The sequence below is a fragment of the Aphelocoma coerulescens genome, chromosome 3 (assembly GCF_041296385.1).
Source record: "Aphelocoma coerulescens isolate FSJ_1873_10779 chromosome 3, UR_Acoe_1.0, whole genome shotgun sequence".
In the NCBI taxonomy this organism is placed as follows: domain Eukaryota; kingdom Metazoa; phylum Chordata; class Aves; order Passeriformes; family Corvidae; genus Aphelocoma; species Aphelocoma coerulescens.
The window spans coordinates 18,465,012-18,483,540 of NC_091016.1; the positions used below are offsets into that span (position 1 = coordinate 18,465,012).

Here is an 18,529-nt window from a genome sequence, read left to right on the forward strand (position 1 = left end):
CTGAGCAGCGACAGCCCGGCCTCCCCGAGCCCACCTCAGGCGCGGGGTGCGAGCGCTGCCCACGCCGTCCTTTCCCACTGCGGGACCACCCTCCCCCACCCCGCCAGCCGGGACCGCGGCGAGACGCCGCCACCTCCGACTGACACCACGACCGGGTCGGTGCCCGTTCGCTGCAGAAGCCCAGCCCGGGGGGCGAGCCAGCCCAGCGCCGACAGACGGCGGAGGCCGCCGCCCCGCTCGCAGCACACGCTCCTCACGCCTCGCCCCGCTCCCCGCGCCCCCCCCGCCCGCCGCCGCACGGACCTCACGGGCCTCACGTCCCCCTGCAGCCGCCGCGCGCGCCGCGACGGGCCCGCCCCGCATTGGGCGGAGCCCCGCCCGAGCCCGCCGGCCATTGGCGGAGGCGCGGGGCGCACGGGCTCCGCCAATGGCAGCGCGGCGGGGGCGGGGCGCGCGGCCGGGCCGCGGCCGGGGGCGGCGGTAAACAGGCGTGCGGGCCCGGGCCGCAGCCGTCGAGCGGAGCGGAGCCGAGCCGGGCCGGGCGAGGCGAGGCGAGGCGAGGCGGTGGCCGCTGTGCTGTGCTGTGCCGTGCCGTGCCGGGGTATGCGAAGTAGCCGCGGCAGCGGAGGGAACGGGCCGGGCCGGCGGTAGAGTGGGGGCAGCGGAGCACCCGGCAGTGGCCGTGCCTCTGGCTGTGGTAGTACCCCCGGCTGTGGTAGTGCCTCGGCAGTGGGAGTTCGTCCGTTGCGGAGCTGGGGAGCGGTGCGGGAAGGGATGCGGGTGATGGCGGTGGCGGTGCTGCTGTGGGGGGCCCGCCCGTGGCTGGTGTGGTGCCTCGGCCCAGGGGTCGCTCGCCCGGGGCGCATTCCCCGTCGGGGGGACGTGTGTGGGGTCCGGCGGGCGATGGCGGCCTCGGGGCAGCTGGGCTGCCCCCGGGCAGGAGGCGCCCGGGGCTGCGGCCTTCCCGTGCCCTTGGCCGCCGCGGCGCGTCCCGTCGGGGTGAGAGCGGGGCCGGGTCCCGCCTCCTGCCCGCGGGGAGCCCTGCGCTCGGCAGCGCCGGGCCGGGAGCGGGGCTGGCGCCTCAGCGCACCCAGGCAGGTGCGCGGGCTGAGCCGGCACTGCAGCCGAAGGGTGCTCAGGGAAAAGGGTGGAATCCGCCGTTCCCGTTCCGTAGGGAATGCGCCTTGCCCAAGGACATCACGGAAACCTGGTGCTGTGCTGCTTTCCAGGTTGCGCCGGCTTGGAGCCTCACCCCTCTCTGTCGCTGGGAGCGATCCGTGTGCCTGGTTGGAGACAGATGTAAAATAAAGCTGTTTTTTAAGCTTTGCGTGTGGCTGAAGTGGGAATAAAAAAACCCACCCAAGTGAGCCTCCTGGCTCTGGTAAGGTGTCTGAGGAAAAAATCTTTTTATTTACAGGGAAACAGGCTTGTAAAGTCTTTGTAACAAAGTGAACAGTAACTGATGGGGAGATACTTAGTTTTAAACAGACACCGAACAGGCTATCTCTAAATAACTACGAATATGAAAGTTTGGCTTGTATAATGTTGTTTTCATGGTTACTGACCATTCTGATTTCTGCAGGACTGTATCATAAGAAATAACAATGTTTCTGATAGCCCAACAAGGTTATGTTCCACCCAGCAGGAATGTAGGTGGGGAGATTCTCTGTATTCCCCTCCGTGCAATGAAAATCCAGATTTTGTGGTCAGTGTTATGAAAGGAAATGAAAGCTTTTCTTTCAATAACTGAAAGTATTGTTTTCCTAAAAAGAATTAACGTAACAATTTCTGATTTTTGTTTCTGTGTTGCTTGTCTTTAAATTAGATTGTCTCATTGCACTCGGGTGTATTAATTAGCATATGCAAAATAAGTCTTGGCACTGGGTGCAGAAGAATAGTGGCCAAAGTCAACAGTAGCTCAAGAAAAGACTTCAGAAGGGGTTAAGAAATTGTTCCTTATACAGACTGAATGCAGATTGGTGTCTAAGGGTATATTGGTATATTTACATTTCTCTGCCATGTGATAAGAACATTCATATATTACCAGAAGGAGTTTAGCTGCAGTTCACAGGAACTGCAGCTAGCAACAGCAAGCAAGAATCTTCTTGCTCTTAGACTAGGAGAGTTCATTTTGTATTTTGTAAATGTTTTTTTCATTGCTGTTAGTTAGCAGTGACCTTGGTAACCTTTAATAAGATACATTTAAAATAAACAGTTTTATATTGTCCAGTCTTACTGGAAATGGGGAAAAAAATGGCTGACCTGCTGTGCTTTGACAGTGTCTCCCTTTTAATAATGAAGTAGTGAGATCAGTAGAAGAAAAGGCCACATATGGGGAACTGCCTCATGCCTTTACTGTCTGAGTGCTGATCACCTTGTTTCACTCCTGCCAAGGGGAATTCTGTGCTGGCCAGTGCAGCTCTGGTTAATTCATTTGTGATAGTTAACACAAGTTGATAATAGCTCAATGCATCCATGCAGCAAGAACAGAACTTTTTTTGGCTTGTAGTCCTTTTACAGGCAAGTGGTGGTCTGTTGTTTCACAGCCTGTTTGTCAGACTGTATTATTTTTCTGGAATCTGAGAGGGGACAAGGGACAGGAGCTGAATTCCTGCTTCTTAATTTTTTATGTTAAAACTAGTTGACTACTTATGGAGTTGAGATTTTTTTAGGTAGAGATTGGTTTATTTTTTTCTGTCTGCATTTGTTTTTTCTTTATTGTTTTAACCAGGGTTCCAGGGATGGTGTGTGTCTCATGGTCTGTTATCTTGTGTGTCAGTGTGCATGGTATAAATTGTTTGATCCAGGTGGCTTGCCAAATGCATCTCAGGACTTGGCTTGGAGCATGAATAAGCATTTCTCTTTTTCCTTAAATCTGTATTACTGGGTGAACAGTCCAGCCTAGGATGGAGGTAGTGAGTCTGAAGCAGTATTCAGGAATCACATCTCCAGTGTGATGTAGGTCTTCTTGTCTTCTCCCTGTAAAACTGCTAAAGAAAGAAGTCTGGAAGAGGAGGCTTTTTGCCTTATGGAGCTGTATATTCTGGAACAGAGCAGTTTTAGGAGAAGAGTAGCTTCTCTTTCAGCTTGTTTTATAAAAGTGCTAAAAGTGCTGCCTGTGCTCTGAGTGCCTGCTCTCTTTCAGGACCTGAAGAAGAAAATTGGTTATTTGCATGTGGAGCTAAGATGCAAGCTGGCAGTGAAGCACAGTAGTTTGAGGGTGTGAGTTCAATCACTGTCTGCTTTCCTGCCCAGCAGTGAAAGCTCATTTTATAGGCACATTCCCATCTTCACATTCAATTTTTTATCTTTAGCTTCTCAGTTTTTTAGATGCCACTTGTTTTGTTCCTTTCACCTCCCCTTCCCCCCCATACAGTAGATGGTAAAGTTAAATCAATCTGAGCTGGTGGCAAAGACCAAGAAATAACAGGATACATGAGTTTTTCCCTTTCTTTGCACAGTTGTGTTTCTGCACTTTATTTTAATGGCTTTTGTGCTTTGTCAGTCAGTAGAGGTGTAGAGCTAACTGAAGCATGTTCAATTCCAGCTATTCAGTCTCTGAAATGTTCTGTGAGCTTCTTGCAGCATAGAAAATGACATTACTTGCTTGGAAAAACTTAGCTGTCAGTCTGTGGAGCTGGCTTTCAGAAACTTTCCAAGTTCATATGTCTGCTTAAACAAGTCTGCATGCATATCCAGAGTTAAAAAAATAGGTGGTTTTTTTTCTGGAAGCTGCATAAGACTGTGTCTTTTTCTTAAAGACTCTGTAGATTCTGTATGTAGAGACACTGGGAAGGACTATCTGCTTATGGTCTCTATGATCCTGGAGCTGTTTTGTGATGTGCAGGTGGTAACTTCCACTTACAGAGTTCTCTTACTGTGTTTGTTTTGCCTCTGCAGTTTGTCCTGGTTTTCTGTGTAGATTAGATCTTTATGTGGCCCCTTTCATTGCTATTCATGCCTCCTTTTAAACTAGTTGCATGCCTTGGTTTTCTTCTGGGTCTGCTGAACAAATGAACTATAAAAGGGCTTGGGGCAGCGTTCTGAAATGTCACAGCTCTTGTGTTGTCTGGATTGTGCCATTTGGAGGGATTAAATCCTCTTCGTAATTTGATATGGTCAAAGTGGTCATCAAGAAAGTAGTTGGGATTAGGGAAGAGATGGAAGGGAGAACGACTTGGCAGTAAACTGCATGTGGTTTGAGTGTTTCCTTTAGAGGACCCTTCTGAAATCAGTAAGCCTACCATTTTACATTGCATAGCAAAGCTTTGTGGGGCATGGCCTTTCAGAATTCACTCGGGGATTTTGGGGATTTTCAAGGGCAACTGTATAAGCTGCAAAAAGATTTGGTTTTTCTAGTTTAGAAAGGCAGTATGTTTATATTATGTAGAATGTGTTTTCATAAAACCTGTACATAGAGAGAGTAAACAGTTGTAGATTACAGATTCTGTATCAGGTTTGAGAACTTGCAGGTTAGGTTTAATTGTAAGTTTTGAGAAATATAGAGCTCATTACTTTTATTTACCCTCAGAAGTACCTATGTGTGGGGAGCAGGAGCAGACAGAAATAACTTGTCTGTGGCAGAGCTGTCATGCAGGAACTGTAGCTTCTGATAGATCTGTTCCCCTGCAGCACAGAGATCAGTTTATGTCTTCTTGAGGTAGTCTTTTCTTGCCTATGGTCGTCTTCTTGCAGGGAGGTTTTAGCACAGCCAGAAAAAAGAAAGCTCCCACAGCCAGGGTGCTGGTATGTCAGGGGGCTATGAATAGACTAGGATGTGTTCTAAGTTGCTAAATTGGAACCTCACCCCAGCTTCCAGGGCAAGGTTGGAAGCCATGAGTGATCTATACAGATAGGAGTGCAGGATCAGTAGTGGGATCAGTGGCTGTGGTGTTTGCCTGCTGCTCACAGGGGTGGCAGAGGGGCTGTGCTCGGCACAGGGGGTGTGTTTGCCACCAGAGAGACCTGAGGGGGTACCGCTTAGGGACTTGATAACAGAGACTTGGGGTGTGGTGTGCAAGGGTCTGTCCTGGTGTACACAAAGGGTGATGAGCAAAATACCTGCTCATACCTGAGGAGAGCAGGTGTACAGCACAGTTACAGGTTGTGTCTAGTTCTTAGAAAGGTTCTGACTAGAAGCCGTTGCCAGCGTGGCATTTAATGATGACTGTTGGCAGTATATTGTTTAGGTGGTCAGCAAACCAGCTCTAAATCCTTGTTTTGGCTTTGATCTATAGAGGTGGGCATTTAGAGGACTCGTAGGGATAGGCTGTGTGCTGTAAGGATCAGTGGACTATGGAGAGCACTGGGATTCTGTTCCGGACCCCATGCCTGACAAGTGGTGTAAGTTTTGGTAGGTCACTTACTCTCCTCCCTCTAAAGTAGACAACTGTGATATCAGTCCCCTTTCCTTAGCTTTTTGAGAGTTACAAGTGAAGAGGGGCGTGTGTTTAAATGCATGAGGAAGAGCTGCTATTTTTCTCAAGACATTTGCTTTAAGTAGGGGTGTACTTGAGTCTAAAGGAATCTGCACTTGTTTGTGAGTTATAGCACTTTATCCGTTTCCAGTTCCTAAATTGGACTTGTTGTGCTTTTGGAAAGTAAAAACTTCCAATAAAAACAATTGCAGCATAACAGTGTATGCAAAAAAAAAAAAAATAGCTGCAAGGTGATAATGTCCCTCATTTATATTTTATATTCTGATTCAGAGTACAAGACCAGTGGGGAGCTCTGTTGATTCCTGTGCAGAACTGTGCATCAGGCTGGGACTGGCTCCCTGGGCATCAGAGGGAGCTGAGCTTTGGTGGTCTTTTCTGCTCTAACTGCTGAAGTGACTGAGAGAATAGAGCTGCTCTGCAGACTTGGAGAAGGTGTTTGTAATGTTCAGATTTTGTTTGAAGCTCGGTGTTTGGATATGATCAGTGAAGAGCTTTAGTGTGACCTTTTTGTAAATACTGCTAGGTTGAGTTATTCCATATAGCTGTAGGGGATTTGTCTTCTAAAGTAATGCTGTATGTTACTGTTGATGGGGTGACTTGGGAAATGTGCTTATGTGTAAACTTGCCATAAACCTAAATAAAGGTTTCATCTTGTAGTAGTTTTGTTTCTTAAGTATATGCTTCAAATACTGCATCTGCCAGAATCTCATATTAATCTGTGTGCTTGGAGGTCATGCTCCATTTTTGATTTTAAGGCACTGTTGTCCTTGTTGCTGAGTGGATGATCTACATGCGTGGGAAGTAACATTAATCCAGAGTTTATCAGAATTATTCATGTGATTAAAGTTACACTTGAGGCTTTTGAGCTATGTAGAGGATCCAGTGCAATCCACTCTTAAGCATGGCCCACTGCGTAAATGGACAAGAAAACCTTTTTTTTTTTTTTGTCCTCTTATTCTTTTTCCCTTTCCTCTTAGTAACAGAGGTAATACAAAGATTGTGTGCTTGGTATACATACAACTCCAGATTGAAATCCATCCCAATGGCCCAAAACCTTTTGCCTTGCAAATGAGATAAATAGATTTTTTTTTTCCTATTATTTTGGGCCCCGTACTGCAGAGACTTAATTCTCAGGAGCAGACAGAAATCACATTCTTGGGGAAAAGTGAACAAGCAGTGACCTTAAAATCACAGCAATTGAGTTGGATCTACCTCAGTGTGACAGCAAACAACATGTGCACAGGACCAGATTTATTAGGGTATTATGTCAAGGCATATCAGAGGTGATGTGTAATGAGGCTTGTAGCGTGCTCTCTTAATTGTGGTAAATCTTAATCGTGGGTAAATTATTTCTAGATCTTTGTGGATTATTTCCATCTGTGGGTAGAAAGATGCTGTGTTAATTCCAGGTGTGTGGGCTGTGACTATGCTTTTGCATGTCCCCAGACATTGTCCAGAAAGAAGTAAACTGGGCTGTTGGTCCAGAGCATTCACTTTGCACGGATGTATCTGTGCCTAAAATAAAGCAGGCTGTGCTTACTTTTAAAGTGTCCAAGCATTCTTTTCACTCTTATGTGTGTCAAGCCATTTATGGGGAAAATTTGGTTTTGAACTAGCTGTCATTTGCCACAAATGAGTGCTAAGCCTTCTGAATTTTGGTGGAAAGCGGTATTTGTCTGCCAAGCAGCCCATTTTTATCAGTGTATGTACTGCTATTGTAGTGATTAGGAAGCAAACCAGTCTGCCTGCCCTTCAAAGGTGTTTGTTTTAAATGGCATTGGCAAACTGCTTTGTGTAAGGGTGGTTGTAAAGCAGCTTTCAGAGACTTGATGAATTCAGCTTAAGGGGGCTTGAGTGCAAGCCACGGGGCACAATCAAATATAGGGGTCCTCAGTTCTGTTATAGGTCACATCTTAAAAGACATTTCTTTTGGAGCTGCAATGTATAGGAGTTATGGGGAGGGGGAAGAATGAAGGATAAGCAAGGTGGATTTTCAGTTTGATTTAAAGGATGATGGCAACTTCTTCCTTTTAAAATGCTGGTTTTGTGCCCTGCATGGTTAAAATTTGGGTCAGCTGCAACCCAAGGAATCTAGCTAATGAAAACACATCTAGGTAGGGACCTGACAATCTGGTATCAAAGGAACTGGTGGGGAAGTGTGTGATGGAACTGAAAAAGGCCATGAATGAAAGGATCACATGAAAGGGTTGGTATGGCAACAAGCATAAAAAGAAATGAAAAAAATCTGTAAAAGAGCAGTTACAGAGCATCCTAATGAATAATAGTTATATTGAACTTAGTCTACTGTTGGTTCATGGCCATGGAACAATGTCCTGAGTATCTGGCCTTCTGCATCTTGTTTGTGGTGTTTATTATTTTTATTTCAGTATACTCTTGCCACACTTGCTCTGATGGTGTGGGTGGTTATAACACTGAAGCCAGGGTTTTAGTCCTTGTTTAGATACAACTAAGATAACAGTGATTGTAATAAATGATAATGGAGAGAGGGAAGATGTAGAGGTTGCTTTCTCTTCCTGAAATGTCATACCTAATTATCTACCTTACTACCTGTCCAAACTAATATTATTCATTTTTGTTTCATTTATTTAAAATAAAAATTGAAGATAAAGAAGGCAGTTAAAACTGCAGACCTGAAAGGGGGAATATGGGCTGCTGTGAAACTGCTCTGGGTTTTTTTTCATGGTTTCTTCTTTGGTTGGTTATTTTGTGTTATGTTGCTTTGTTTTCTAAATTATTCAGCAGTGTTTGGATGTTTGGCGTAGTGCTGATAGTAGAAGTAGTTCCCATAAAGTGAAAAAGGCTGTGTTGTCATGCACAGAGAACTTCCAGAAATGTTTCTGCTATTTGTCTGCATGATTAGAAATCTTACATTTAAACTTGGTCTGTCCTGAGTAAGACATTTCACTGTACAAGCACCTGGAAAAAAGCTCATGGAGTCAGAAGCAGGTCTGTGTGTCTGTAGGAGCATATATTAGCACATGGAAAAGAAAGGGAATGAATGGAAGACTGTGTTTTTAAAGCAGGACAAATGCATGATTTCTCCTCTGTTGCTTGTAGTGAGGCTCTTGTTGTCTGTTTTGACCTCTGATATGCTGCATATCTTGCTACAGGTGCTTAAACCTTCAGTCCAATAATCTGGAATGTTGAAAAGGGGAGGAAACACTTGGCAGTCATTCACTCTAGAGAATGGTGGGTTGTGAGGCTGAGGATTGTTGCACACAGGAGCATCCCAGGCATTGGTTTAGTTTTGCTGTTACAGCAGGGCTCTGAATCAGGTGGCATCTAACCTGTAGAAGCCCCTCTGCCTGCTGTGCAGACCTTGCCTGGTGTCTGAGGATGGCTTGGCTCGAGCTTCCTCATGCTGGAAGGTGTTGGGGGTTTTCCGGGGCTTTGTTCAACTGTGGGAAGCTTACTAAGCCACGTCTGTGACTCTGCCTATTTTTGGAAAAGGGCTCATGATCAACACTTGTCAGCCCTCTTCAGTCCAGGTTAGAGGCACTCTGACAGCTTCTGTAGGCACAACTGACTTGTCCATGCTCTGTGCTAGCAGTGCCCCACTTCTCTAGAGCTAGGTAAAGAATCCTCAGGGAGCAAGTCAAGTGTGATACAGACTTTGTACACTTGGACTAATTCCATTTGGAACCACTCCCTAAATCTTTCTGATAGAGCTTGCTTCTACTGTATTTATTGGTTTAGTAGGGTATGAATAGAACTTGTCTTAGGGGGAAAGAAAGAAAGAAAGAAAGAAAGAATGCTTTGCCTACTATCTGTGCTGGGTATTAACACAAGTGTAGTTGTTGGGTACAGTACCAGCCTTCTCAGAAGTGTGTGCTCCCTCTCTCTCAGGTTTTGTGTCTCTTGTCCTTGCTTGTGCTTATTGCTTTTTCGTTGAAGAAAAAGGTAATTTTCCTAATGCTTGGTTATTTTTTTGTGTGTAGTCTTTTACCTTCTTGATTATCTTGCGTATATTTTATTTAGAATAGCCTGTCCTTTGGCAGCACTGCATAGGAGCATGTTGCTGATGCTTCTGAGCTAACAAACCACTTACCTGGTACCTAGGTGGTTACAGCTGCTGTGCAGAGGAGGTGGGGCTGATACCATCGAAGTCAGAAGGATATGGCTAAGAGTGTGCCCAGTCCAGTGTCTTGTAGCCAAAACTGTGCAGGGCCATAGGTCCTCTTTGCTTGCTGATATATTTAGCAGTGGAGGTTGAATGAGTGTTGTGCAATGTATGTTTTCTACGTGTGGCTGCATTAGCTTCCCTGAAATTTTGTTTGGAGATTTATTTCTTTTATAAAATGCACATTTAGCATGTCATAACTGTCACTTCATAACAAGGTCTTTGGTTGTTTTGGGGTAAAAGGAGTGTATAGTTTTACTACTGTTGATTAGTAAGAATACATGTTAAAAGTGGATTTTTTTTTTTTTTTGGTGTGTGTTGTCTAAATCTGTATTGGCTTACCTTTTGTTGCCCTTCTTGGGATGGAGGAAATGAACTTTTTTTGCACTCAAGCTTTCCTTGCTGTTAATACTTGTGATCACAAAAGCACTTATTTCTTAATAGTGGCAACCTTTGAATGGTCTCATTTCAGCTGGGACAGTACTGGGTTGTTGGCTGGTTTCTTTGCCTTATTTGAATTGCAGGGACAGCCTGCAAATAAAAGCTCTGAGTGAGATCCATGTGGAAATTTCCAGTGTGAAGATGTAGGGGTAGAAAAACACTTCCTGTTGACAGAGTAGATTTCCTTACCTGACAGGCATCTTTTAAGTTTAAAAGTGCATTATACAAGGTTAAAACAAATCATAGTAATTAAACTTGGAGAGATGCAGGAGTAACACTTCTTAGAGGTCTGGAGCATATGGATAAGTCTTGTAAGGAGAACCACAGAATAATGACCTAGGTGGGCTTGGTTTTTATTTTTACAGCTAATCTGTCATGCCCAGATTTGTTTTAAGTACTTGACTGTCCTTTTTACTTAACATGTAAGTGTAACACTTTCTGGCTGCAGTGCTTGTTCCTGATTTTGATCACTGATAACAGTGGTTAAACAAATATCCCAGTAACTGGGCTTTATCCTGCATTTGCATAATAATGTCTCAGTGAAGTTCTCTGTGTAATAATCTGTGCATTTCATGTTTGATTGCAGCAAAATTGTGTACTTAGACAGAAATTAGCTTTAGCAGTCCAGTTTTCTCCTTCATGACTGGTACAGCTGACATGTTTGAGACAGGGCTTGTGTTTCCTGAGAAGGTAACTGGATCCAGTTGCTTGTGGTCTGCAGTGTAATGCCTTGTGTGCTGTTGACTCAGGACCCCTTGTGCCACATGAGTGTATTAACATTCATAGTTGAGTACATGTACACATTGACAGGTTATCTTCTAAAAATGAATTGATACCTGTGTACCTACCTAGGAAATAACTTAGATATGTGGCTTTAGACTAGTGCTCCATACCTCCTGCAGTCAGGACATTTTTTTTCTCTTCAGATCATTACAGAGAATGCTGTGTAGGCAAAAGGTTGGATCTTAGCATCTTGTTCCAACTGCGTGCCTCTGTCTTCTCTGTCAGTAAAGATGGGAACATGTGCAACTGAGCCAGTCCTGGCACCTCGACCCTGTCTGTGCTTTAAAGGTGTGGAAGATGAGTGAAATAAGCAGGTGAAAAATCTCCCCTGCAAAATGGTTTTGCACCCCAGCCACTGGGTTTCTTTTGTGTGAACCACAGTGATGTAGGAGAAGTGGTGTCCTGAGCCTTAGCTTGGATCTAGGCTGAGCCAAAGGAGTTGATGGAAATTAACTCGTGTCAGACACACTCTGTCCTGCATCCTGCAGAGCCTGCTTTGTATTTGAAGACACTGAAATTGCACAGGCTGTTACAAATCTGAGATGGAGCCCCTTGAAGGGGGACTGAGTCAAAAGTTCAGCACTGCAGTGCAGCACTTTGCAAATGCTGCGATAGGCAGGTGTTGTGAGCATGCTTAAGTTTCCAGTTAAAAGTAGCAGAGTGAGCTACAAGTTGGGGATGGAGCAGACTAGGGAGCAGACTACTTTGGAGGATGGATGAAGCTTAATCATTGGTGTGGGAGTAAAGAAATTTGGCCATGTAAAATGAGCAGGCACAGCTCCAGAGCAGGAATGGAGTGTGACAGTGGGCTTCATCAGTGCTATCAGGATCTGAGAACACATTCCAGGGCCTCATAAAAATTAAAGGTCAAATGCTAATGTTTTTAATCCACTTTTAACATCTGGAAGGAATCAAGACCATCTTTGCAGTGTTACTGACATTTACCTGTCTTTGCTTGCCCTGGTCATTGGTAACTTGGATATTTGTGGGGAGTCCTGGAAAGTTATCCTAACTCATGAGAACAAGGACAGTTCCCCCTTCCTGGTAAGGTCAGCTAAGTAGCTGTCACTCAGGCTGGCCTGGGTGCTGTCTGGGCTGCAGACAAGCTCCCATGGTGGCTGCTTGCCAAAGCAGGACGCTGTTTCCCAGGGATGTGCTATGGACTCTCAGGTGATGTGAAACCTGTTGCAGACTTGTTCTTGACACCTTGTCTCCCTGCCCCCTCTCCCTTTTTATCTTTCAGCACAGAAAGACATCAGTCATGGCAGGTGATGCCATCATGGTCATGAGGGGCTTGACCAAGCTCAGTAAAGCGATCCTGGAAACCCAGGCAGGACAGCTTCGGCAGGTGCTCCTCGGGGGAGATGCAGTTACCATTGCAAAGACTCTCCAGGCCACTGCTGAGGAACAGTTCAGTTCTGCCTTGGGGAAAGTGCAGGTAAGCAAAACTCTTTGTGCACAGTCTAGTCTGATGTTTTGCTTTTTCTCCAGGTACTTTTTTGGTTTTGTTGTGTGAGTGTGAACTCACATCTTGATTGAGAGCCTAATTCTGAAGTGCGGGATTGATAATAATAATAATAAAAATAAAAATAAAAATAATAATATTGCAATGCTCTGGGAATTCTTTGGAATCTGTGGGGCGTGGAAGGTGCTTGGACAGGAATGGGAGGGGAATGTTACTGCAGAGTCTTTCTGTTTCCATTACTGAGTGTTTAAGACATGCTGAATAAGAAAAGTGCTCTGTTAGTCTCATCTTGTCAAAGATCAAGCTTTTGCTAAGACTGTTCAGCAGCTTTGTTATTTAGAGTGTCCTTTAAACTTCAGGCATTGATTTACCTCTCCTTGACTAAATGAAGGAGCTCTTTTAGAATGCATTGGATTTATCTCAGTGCTGCTTCCTTTCTTGGCAGAGTTGGGGCATGTGATATTTTTCAGAGTGGCTCAGGGTCAGGTGTTTGCACGTTCACCACTTACAGCCCAGGCTGGATTTTCAGAACTGGCTTTCAAATGAGGAACATAAGGAAAGCCAGACAGCAGCTTCTCTCATCAGAGGTGGGGATAGATTTATAAGAGCTTCACATTTGCTGTGCTGCCATCTTTTGAAAGCAAGGGGCTTGTCTGTAGTACTTCTCTCTCATCATCCTTTAGAAAAGAGTGTGTAGCTCAGATGATGATTTTTGAAGCAGAAACTAATGAATGAGATCTTGATGGTTTTTGTGCAATGAGCTTGGACTATCATGGCAATCTATAGCTTCAGTCCTAGAATCTGGGCCTGTGTTTTCTTGGTTCTGGTTAAGCCTGCAGTAGAACTAACTTGTGTGTTTGCTTATGGGGATAGTGTTTTGTTATTGTCCTCCTCTTGCACCCGAGAGAGATAATATTCTCCTGTTTCTGTGCATGTTTCTCTGCACAAGAGAAGCCCAGTGAGCACAACTGCAGAACGCTTGCCCTGCATTCTGTAAATGTATCGCAAGAGAAGCTGCTGCCAAAGCAGGGCTCAGTAAGAAATCTAAATGTACAGCATCTTCTGTTTTGAAGAGAGGAAGATCTTTTACATTAAGTGACAGAGTTTTAGCTGTCATGTTTCTAAAAATTTAAGTATGGAAGTAAGGAGGCCTTCTTGCTTCAAATCATTGGTCACTATTGTGGGCTGCAGTCCCCATCTGTAAACATTTCTCCTCTCCTCCCCCACTGTGATGTTGAGGTTCAGAATAGCATGAGACCTGCTGAATAACAGGAAAGACCATGTTCTGGTTATTTTCTCTAAGGAAGGGAAATTTAATTAGTGTTTAGGAAAGAGCCTGAAATATGCTGCCTGCTTGCCTGACCACAGCGGGATTTAAAATCCTGTTGACTGCCTGTAATAGTCATCAGTTATTTTATGGTATTGCCACTGCTGAGATAGGTAACTAGTATATGTCAAGGAATAAGTGAACAGGACATAATGCTCTGCTGTTGGCTCTTATTTATTTATCTTTTGGTTGAAAAGTGTTAAGAAATATCTGGACTTTGTGGGGCAGCTTTTGCAAGGTTAGGACAGAAAAGAGAAAAGTGTCAGGAGAAGCTTGCCTGGAGTGTTGCTGTGCCCAATGCTGTTATCCTTGCTCCAGGCACAGAATTTTATTTATTTTGGGATGACAACACATAGTTTAGTGGTTGAATAATGGACTGTGTTTTGCAGTTGGTGGTGTCATGGCATGAAAGGCTGAGCTTACCTACTTACAGGAAGAGTATCTGGCGTTGCTTCAGGTGGCTTTGGGCTTGGAAGTGCTCATGTTGTGTGAGTGGGGACAGGATGGGAAGAGAAAAAACTGAATGTTATGAGGTTCAGCTTTTTGTTATCCCTCCTAAGTACATCTTATGTGATCTTGCAGCTCCCATCAGCTGTTGTTTCTGAGCAGTGCATTGCTTCTAGTGTACTCCACATTTAGTGACCCTTTCTGGCAGTGTATGTAAAAACAAGGTGTCTCCAGTTAGGGATATTTGAGAAACTGTTAAAGAATTTGTCCCATCAGTGGAATTAAAAGGTTGCCAGGGATTCCAGGCATCCTCATGGTCTCTTACTGTGAATGTCTGCAGTGCAGAGTCTCCAAGTGTCTACAACTCCTTACTGTGGAGACATGACACCTAGCTGTGTGCTCATTTCTGAGGACCACGGGTGGGTAGGGAGCAAGGTTTAAGATCTTTTCTTAAAGTATTTCTATTATTGTTTGCAGGAACTAGGCAGACAGCAGGAGAACTTTACTGACCTGGGTGAGGATTTTGGGAAAGACTATGACTTCTCAGCCCGAGAGCCATCAGATGCTCCAATGGACTTCTCCACTGCCCCTGGCAAGCCTCAGGAACACAGCGCTGAAGGCCCTGCTTACTCCTACACAACAAATGGACCTTTTAGAAACGTTGATGAGACTGGAGATTCTGGCATCGGTCAGAAGCCTTTCCCTCCCAAAGTGGATGCAAGGTTATTTGGAGGTGTTAGGGACCCTGGAAATCCTTTTGCTACTGCCTTTGGACAAAATAGGGCTTTTCACCAAGACCATTCCTCTGTTGGTGGATTAACAGCTGAAGATATTGATAAAGCCAGACAGGCCAAAACAGGTTCAGGACAGAAACCCTACAAACAGATGGTATGTTGTTTTAATTAAGGATTCTCAGTTCTGTAGTTTCTATGCTGGATTGTCCTTACCTTCTCCTCTGTTTCTCTCATTTCTTCCTCTTTTGCTATTCCCTTTTTGGGAGGCAGAAGAGGGAAGTGTGAGTGCTCATTATCCCTGTGATATTTGTTCTGTCAATAGCTTTTCAGTCTCTCTTTTCATACTTGCTCCCTCTATGTCAGATAATCTGACATGAGCGAATGTTTAAAAAGTGTATTTAGGCTTAGAATTGGACCTAAGCTCCTCACAGTGGAGGCTGTGGCTTTCTGTGTGGTGTGTTGCAGTTGTAGAAGTGGAGGCAATGTTGCCCTGAGCGTAATTAGATTGGAGAGTAGCATAGCTCACTATTGTTGCTTTAGTGCTTCATACCCTTGCGTGAGGGTGCAGAACCCACAGCAGAACTCACAGTGCAGATACTTGTCATCTGCTCTGACCTTGTGCCTCCTTCCCCACATCCAGTATCAGATGCCACTGTGGGCTCACTCACTCAGGATATTGCTGTATACTTAGCCACTCCTGCTGCTGAGTGTGGAGGAACTGTCTACAGTCCTGTGAATCTGATGACCCTCCATGAGTTCTAATTCCATGTGTGGGAGGGAGTTTGGGTTAACATTGTGCATCTTCTCCAAGTTCAAAATACAAGGGCTGCTGAGTTGAAAGTGAGAATGGGGTTTCCAAACATGGTTATCAGCTCTTCTGTCTTTCCCACCCTCTTGTCCTCTCCTGCTCAGTGTGTGTTTCAGTTCATGGTGTGTCTGTTCTACACTGTATTCCCTTGAAAATCTCCCAACAGATACAAGGCTCAGGTTCAAGGAAAGCTTTCTGCAGCATGGAGTTGTTCAGGTGCTCTGGGTTGTGCTCTGACTTTGCAGGTGTCTGACCATGTGCCCAGTTAATCTGTGGATTTCTTGGTTTGTTTTTCCCCTCTCTCTCCACTGCAGCTCAGTGAGCGGGCCCGTGAGAGGAAGGTTCCTGTCACCAGGATCGGCCGACTCGCCAACTTCGGAGGTCAGTTTGCACTCCCGCGTTTGCCGCGGCACTTGGAGGGCTGGTTAATGGCTGGCTGGGACAGGGCTCCTGCTCTGCAGCACTGGCTGGTTCCATCTGCTGGTTCAGCTTGCTGGTAGGAAAGTGCTTTCCCACTAACAGCTTAGCTAGCTCAGAGCTTGATTTGGGCTTTTTCATTGCTCTTAAGAGTTTGGGGCAGATGATTTGGGGGTGCATAGTAGAGCTGCACATCTTCGTGGTGACACATACCATGTGGGCTGTGCTGTTTTAGTGGGAGAGTGAGGTGCAGGTTGTTCCCCAGCCTGTACAAATACCCTGGTTCTGCACATGTGATTGCACTTGGAGGAGACTCTCCCAGTCCTTACGGTGTGCTGTTACTGTCAAGCAGAGCCAGCTGGAGCTGCTGTTATTTCAAGTAGTCTTTTCCCAGTCTTACCCTTACTACTTCTCTGAACAGTGTTTAAATATAAAACATATCTTCCTAGTATTCCTTTTTGAGCATGAGGAGATAACAGTCAAGGTTTGATTTACTTAGCCATTGCTTGTAGACCATTTTCCCCCAAGAAGGATGTAAATTCTGAGCTTGTAAAATCAAGCTAGCTGAAACCTAAATGAATTTTACATGCAGAGTGGGCCTTACTATGTCAAAAAGCAACTAAATATCTTAAGTAATATTGATAGATGATGCTTATTTAATGTCTTGTATCCAAAGCCATCAAAGGACTTAATGTGTTCCTGAGGAGAAAGGGATCACAGTATTGCAGGTGGAGAGATGAACACAGCTAGTGCTACTTAGGTAATCATTAGGTGAGGAGTCTGTCTTTTGCTGTGGTTGGGTTTTCTTGTGACTGTAGTGTTTTCAGATGATATCTATCTAGGTTGTGAACAGTCTCCTGTGGCTCTTGTGATTCTCTTCCACAAAATTTGATAGAGAAGCACATGTACAAAGTAGACATCTTTGTGTTACGGATCCCAGAAGAAAGAAAAATAGCCTGTCAAATGTAGTTAAAATCAACTATTATATAAAAAAACAATTTTTCTTTCTCTGTGTGTCCTTTTGTTGGACTAATATGCACACTAGGAGGAGGAGTTGGGGCAGGGGCTGATCCTATGCAGTGCAGGAATAAACAGCAAGTGAGTTTCGTGGTAAGTTTTTCATGCTTGTCAGATCTCTTTAACCCTGTAGTCTATTGCAGGAACTCTGGCTTTACAACATGCTTAGTATTTCTTAAAGGGAAGCAGGGTTCCTGATCTGCTTTTTGGAGTAACATCACTTTAAAACTCACTGGGCTGTTTTCTTAAGCTCTAGTAGCACACAGGTCTCCATTCTAATCTAGCCTTGAAGTTTATGACAAGTATCACAGCACTTTTTGCTGTCATCTTCTGGAGTTCACCTGTTGCTGCTTGCTGACAGCTGGTGGATGTGAAGTGGCAATGACCACATCTTCTGTGAACTTTGGGTTCTACTGCTGTTGCTTTGTTCCAGCTTTTGGCACCCAAGGCTGTTGTGTGAGGGAAGGCTGACTCATGCTTCTAGGGGAGGTATAACCTGTCTTCTCCTAACCTCAAGGTAAAAACCAAAACAAATAGCCCCATCAGACCAAAACCACTAAGGGAGAGTAGGAAAGAAAGAGATTGTTTATAAGCAGCATCTCCAGACATACTTCTGTGTATAATTTTTTCTTTTTGTTCTTGCTCTTCTCTTCCAGCTGTCTGCTTTATATGATTAAAATGGCTGGCAAGACGGAGTGCTTGCTTTCAGAGTGCTTCTGGGGCAAAACTGTGTTGCAGAAATGGTGTTCAGATTCTCTGGTCTCTGCAATCTCTTGTTAGCATGCATTGCTTATCTTTCCCTCTGAATTTTAGTTTGCAACAGCAAAGAGAAACAGTACTGTCAGTACAGTGGCTTAGCAAACAACAGATGTAGTCTATAGGTAGTTTATTTCAGTTTAAGATATCCTTTGGTAATATTTTGGGACTTTTGACAAGGGCCTATGGTAGCAGGACAAGGAATAATGGCTTTAAACTGACAGAGGGCAGGCTTAGATTAGTTGTTAGGAAGAAATCCTTTTTTCAGAGGGTGGTGAGGCACTGGCACAGGCTGCCCAGAGAAGGTGGGGATGTCCCATCTCTGGAAGTGTTCAAGGCCACGTTGGATGGGGGAGGATGGGGAAATATTGCAGAAAATACCACTGTTAACCTGTGGAATGTTAGTGACCTAGCTATGTCCTTGCTTCCTAGGACATTCAAATGATTAGAATTGAACAAGGAATGGCAGAGGTGGGGAGTGATTATTTCCTGCTCTACCACCTGGCTCTTTACATTGCCTTAAAAATAATTTAGGGCAGGAGGCTGCTCCATATCCATGAGGGAATGTAGCTTAAAGCAAGTAAGTTTTTTTGTGCAGGAATTCTCTTGTGTGCTTCGGGATGCCATCTTCATTTGAAGACCCCAAGAAATCATTCTGGGAAATAAAGTGGCTGAGGTGGATTCTTCTCCTACAAGCTCCACACCAGTCAAACTAGCATTTGATTCTGACTTTTTTTTACACTTTTTTTGGATAA

General features: G+C 44.7%; 1 protein-coding gene across 3 annotated transcripts in view; it reads left to right on the plus strand.

Moving 5' to 3' along the window:
* Positions 1 to 478: 478 nt before the first annotated feature.
* Positions 479 to 18,529, plus strand: part of COQ8A (coenzyme Q8A) — a 43,227-nt gene continuing 25,176 nt past the window's right edge. Inside the window, exons 1-4 of one of the 3 annotated variants that reach the window (XM_069009296.1) lie at positions 479 to 601; positions 12,047 to 12,241; positions 14,520 to 14,930; positions 15,899 to 15,965. In XM_069009296.1, coding sequence (XP_068865397.1) covers positions 12,065 to 12,241; positions 14,520 to 14,930; positions 15,899 to 15,965 — 655 coding nt within the window. In that variant the 5' untranslated portion in view covers positions 479 to 601; positions 12,047 to 12,064. Of the gene's footprint in view, positions 602 to 1,295; positions 1,382 to 12,046; positions 12,242 to 14,519; positions 14,931 to 15,898; positions 15,966 to 18,529 lie in introns of those variants that run through there. The other 2 variants (XM_069009297.1, XM_069009299.1) reach the window with 2 other exon arrangements.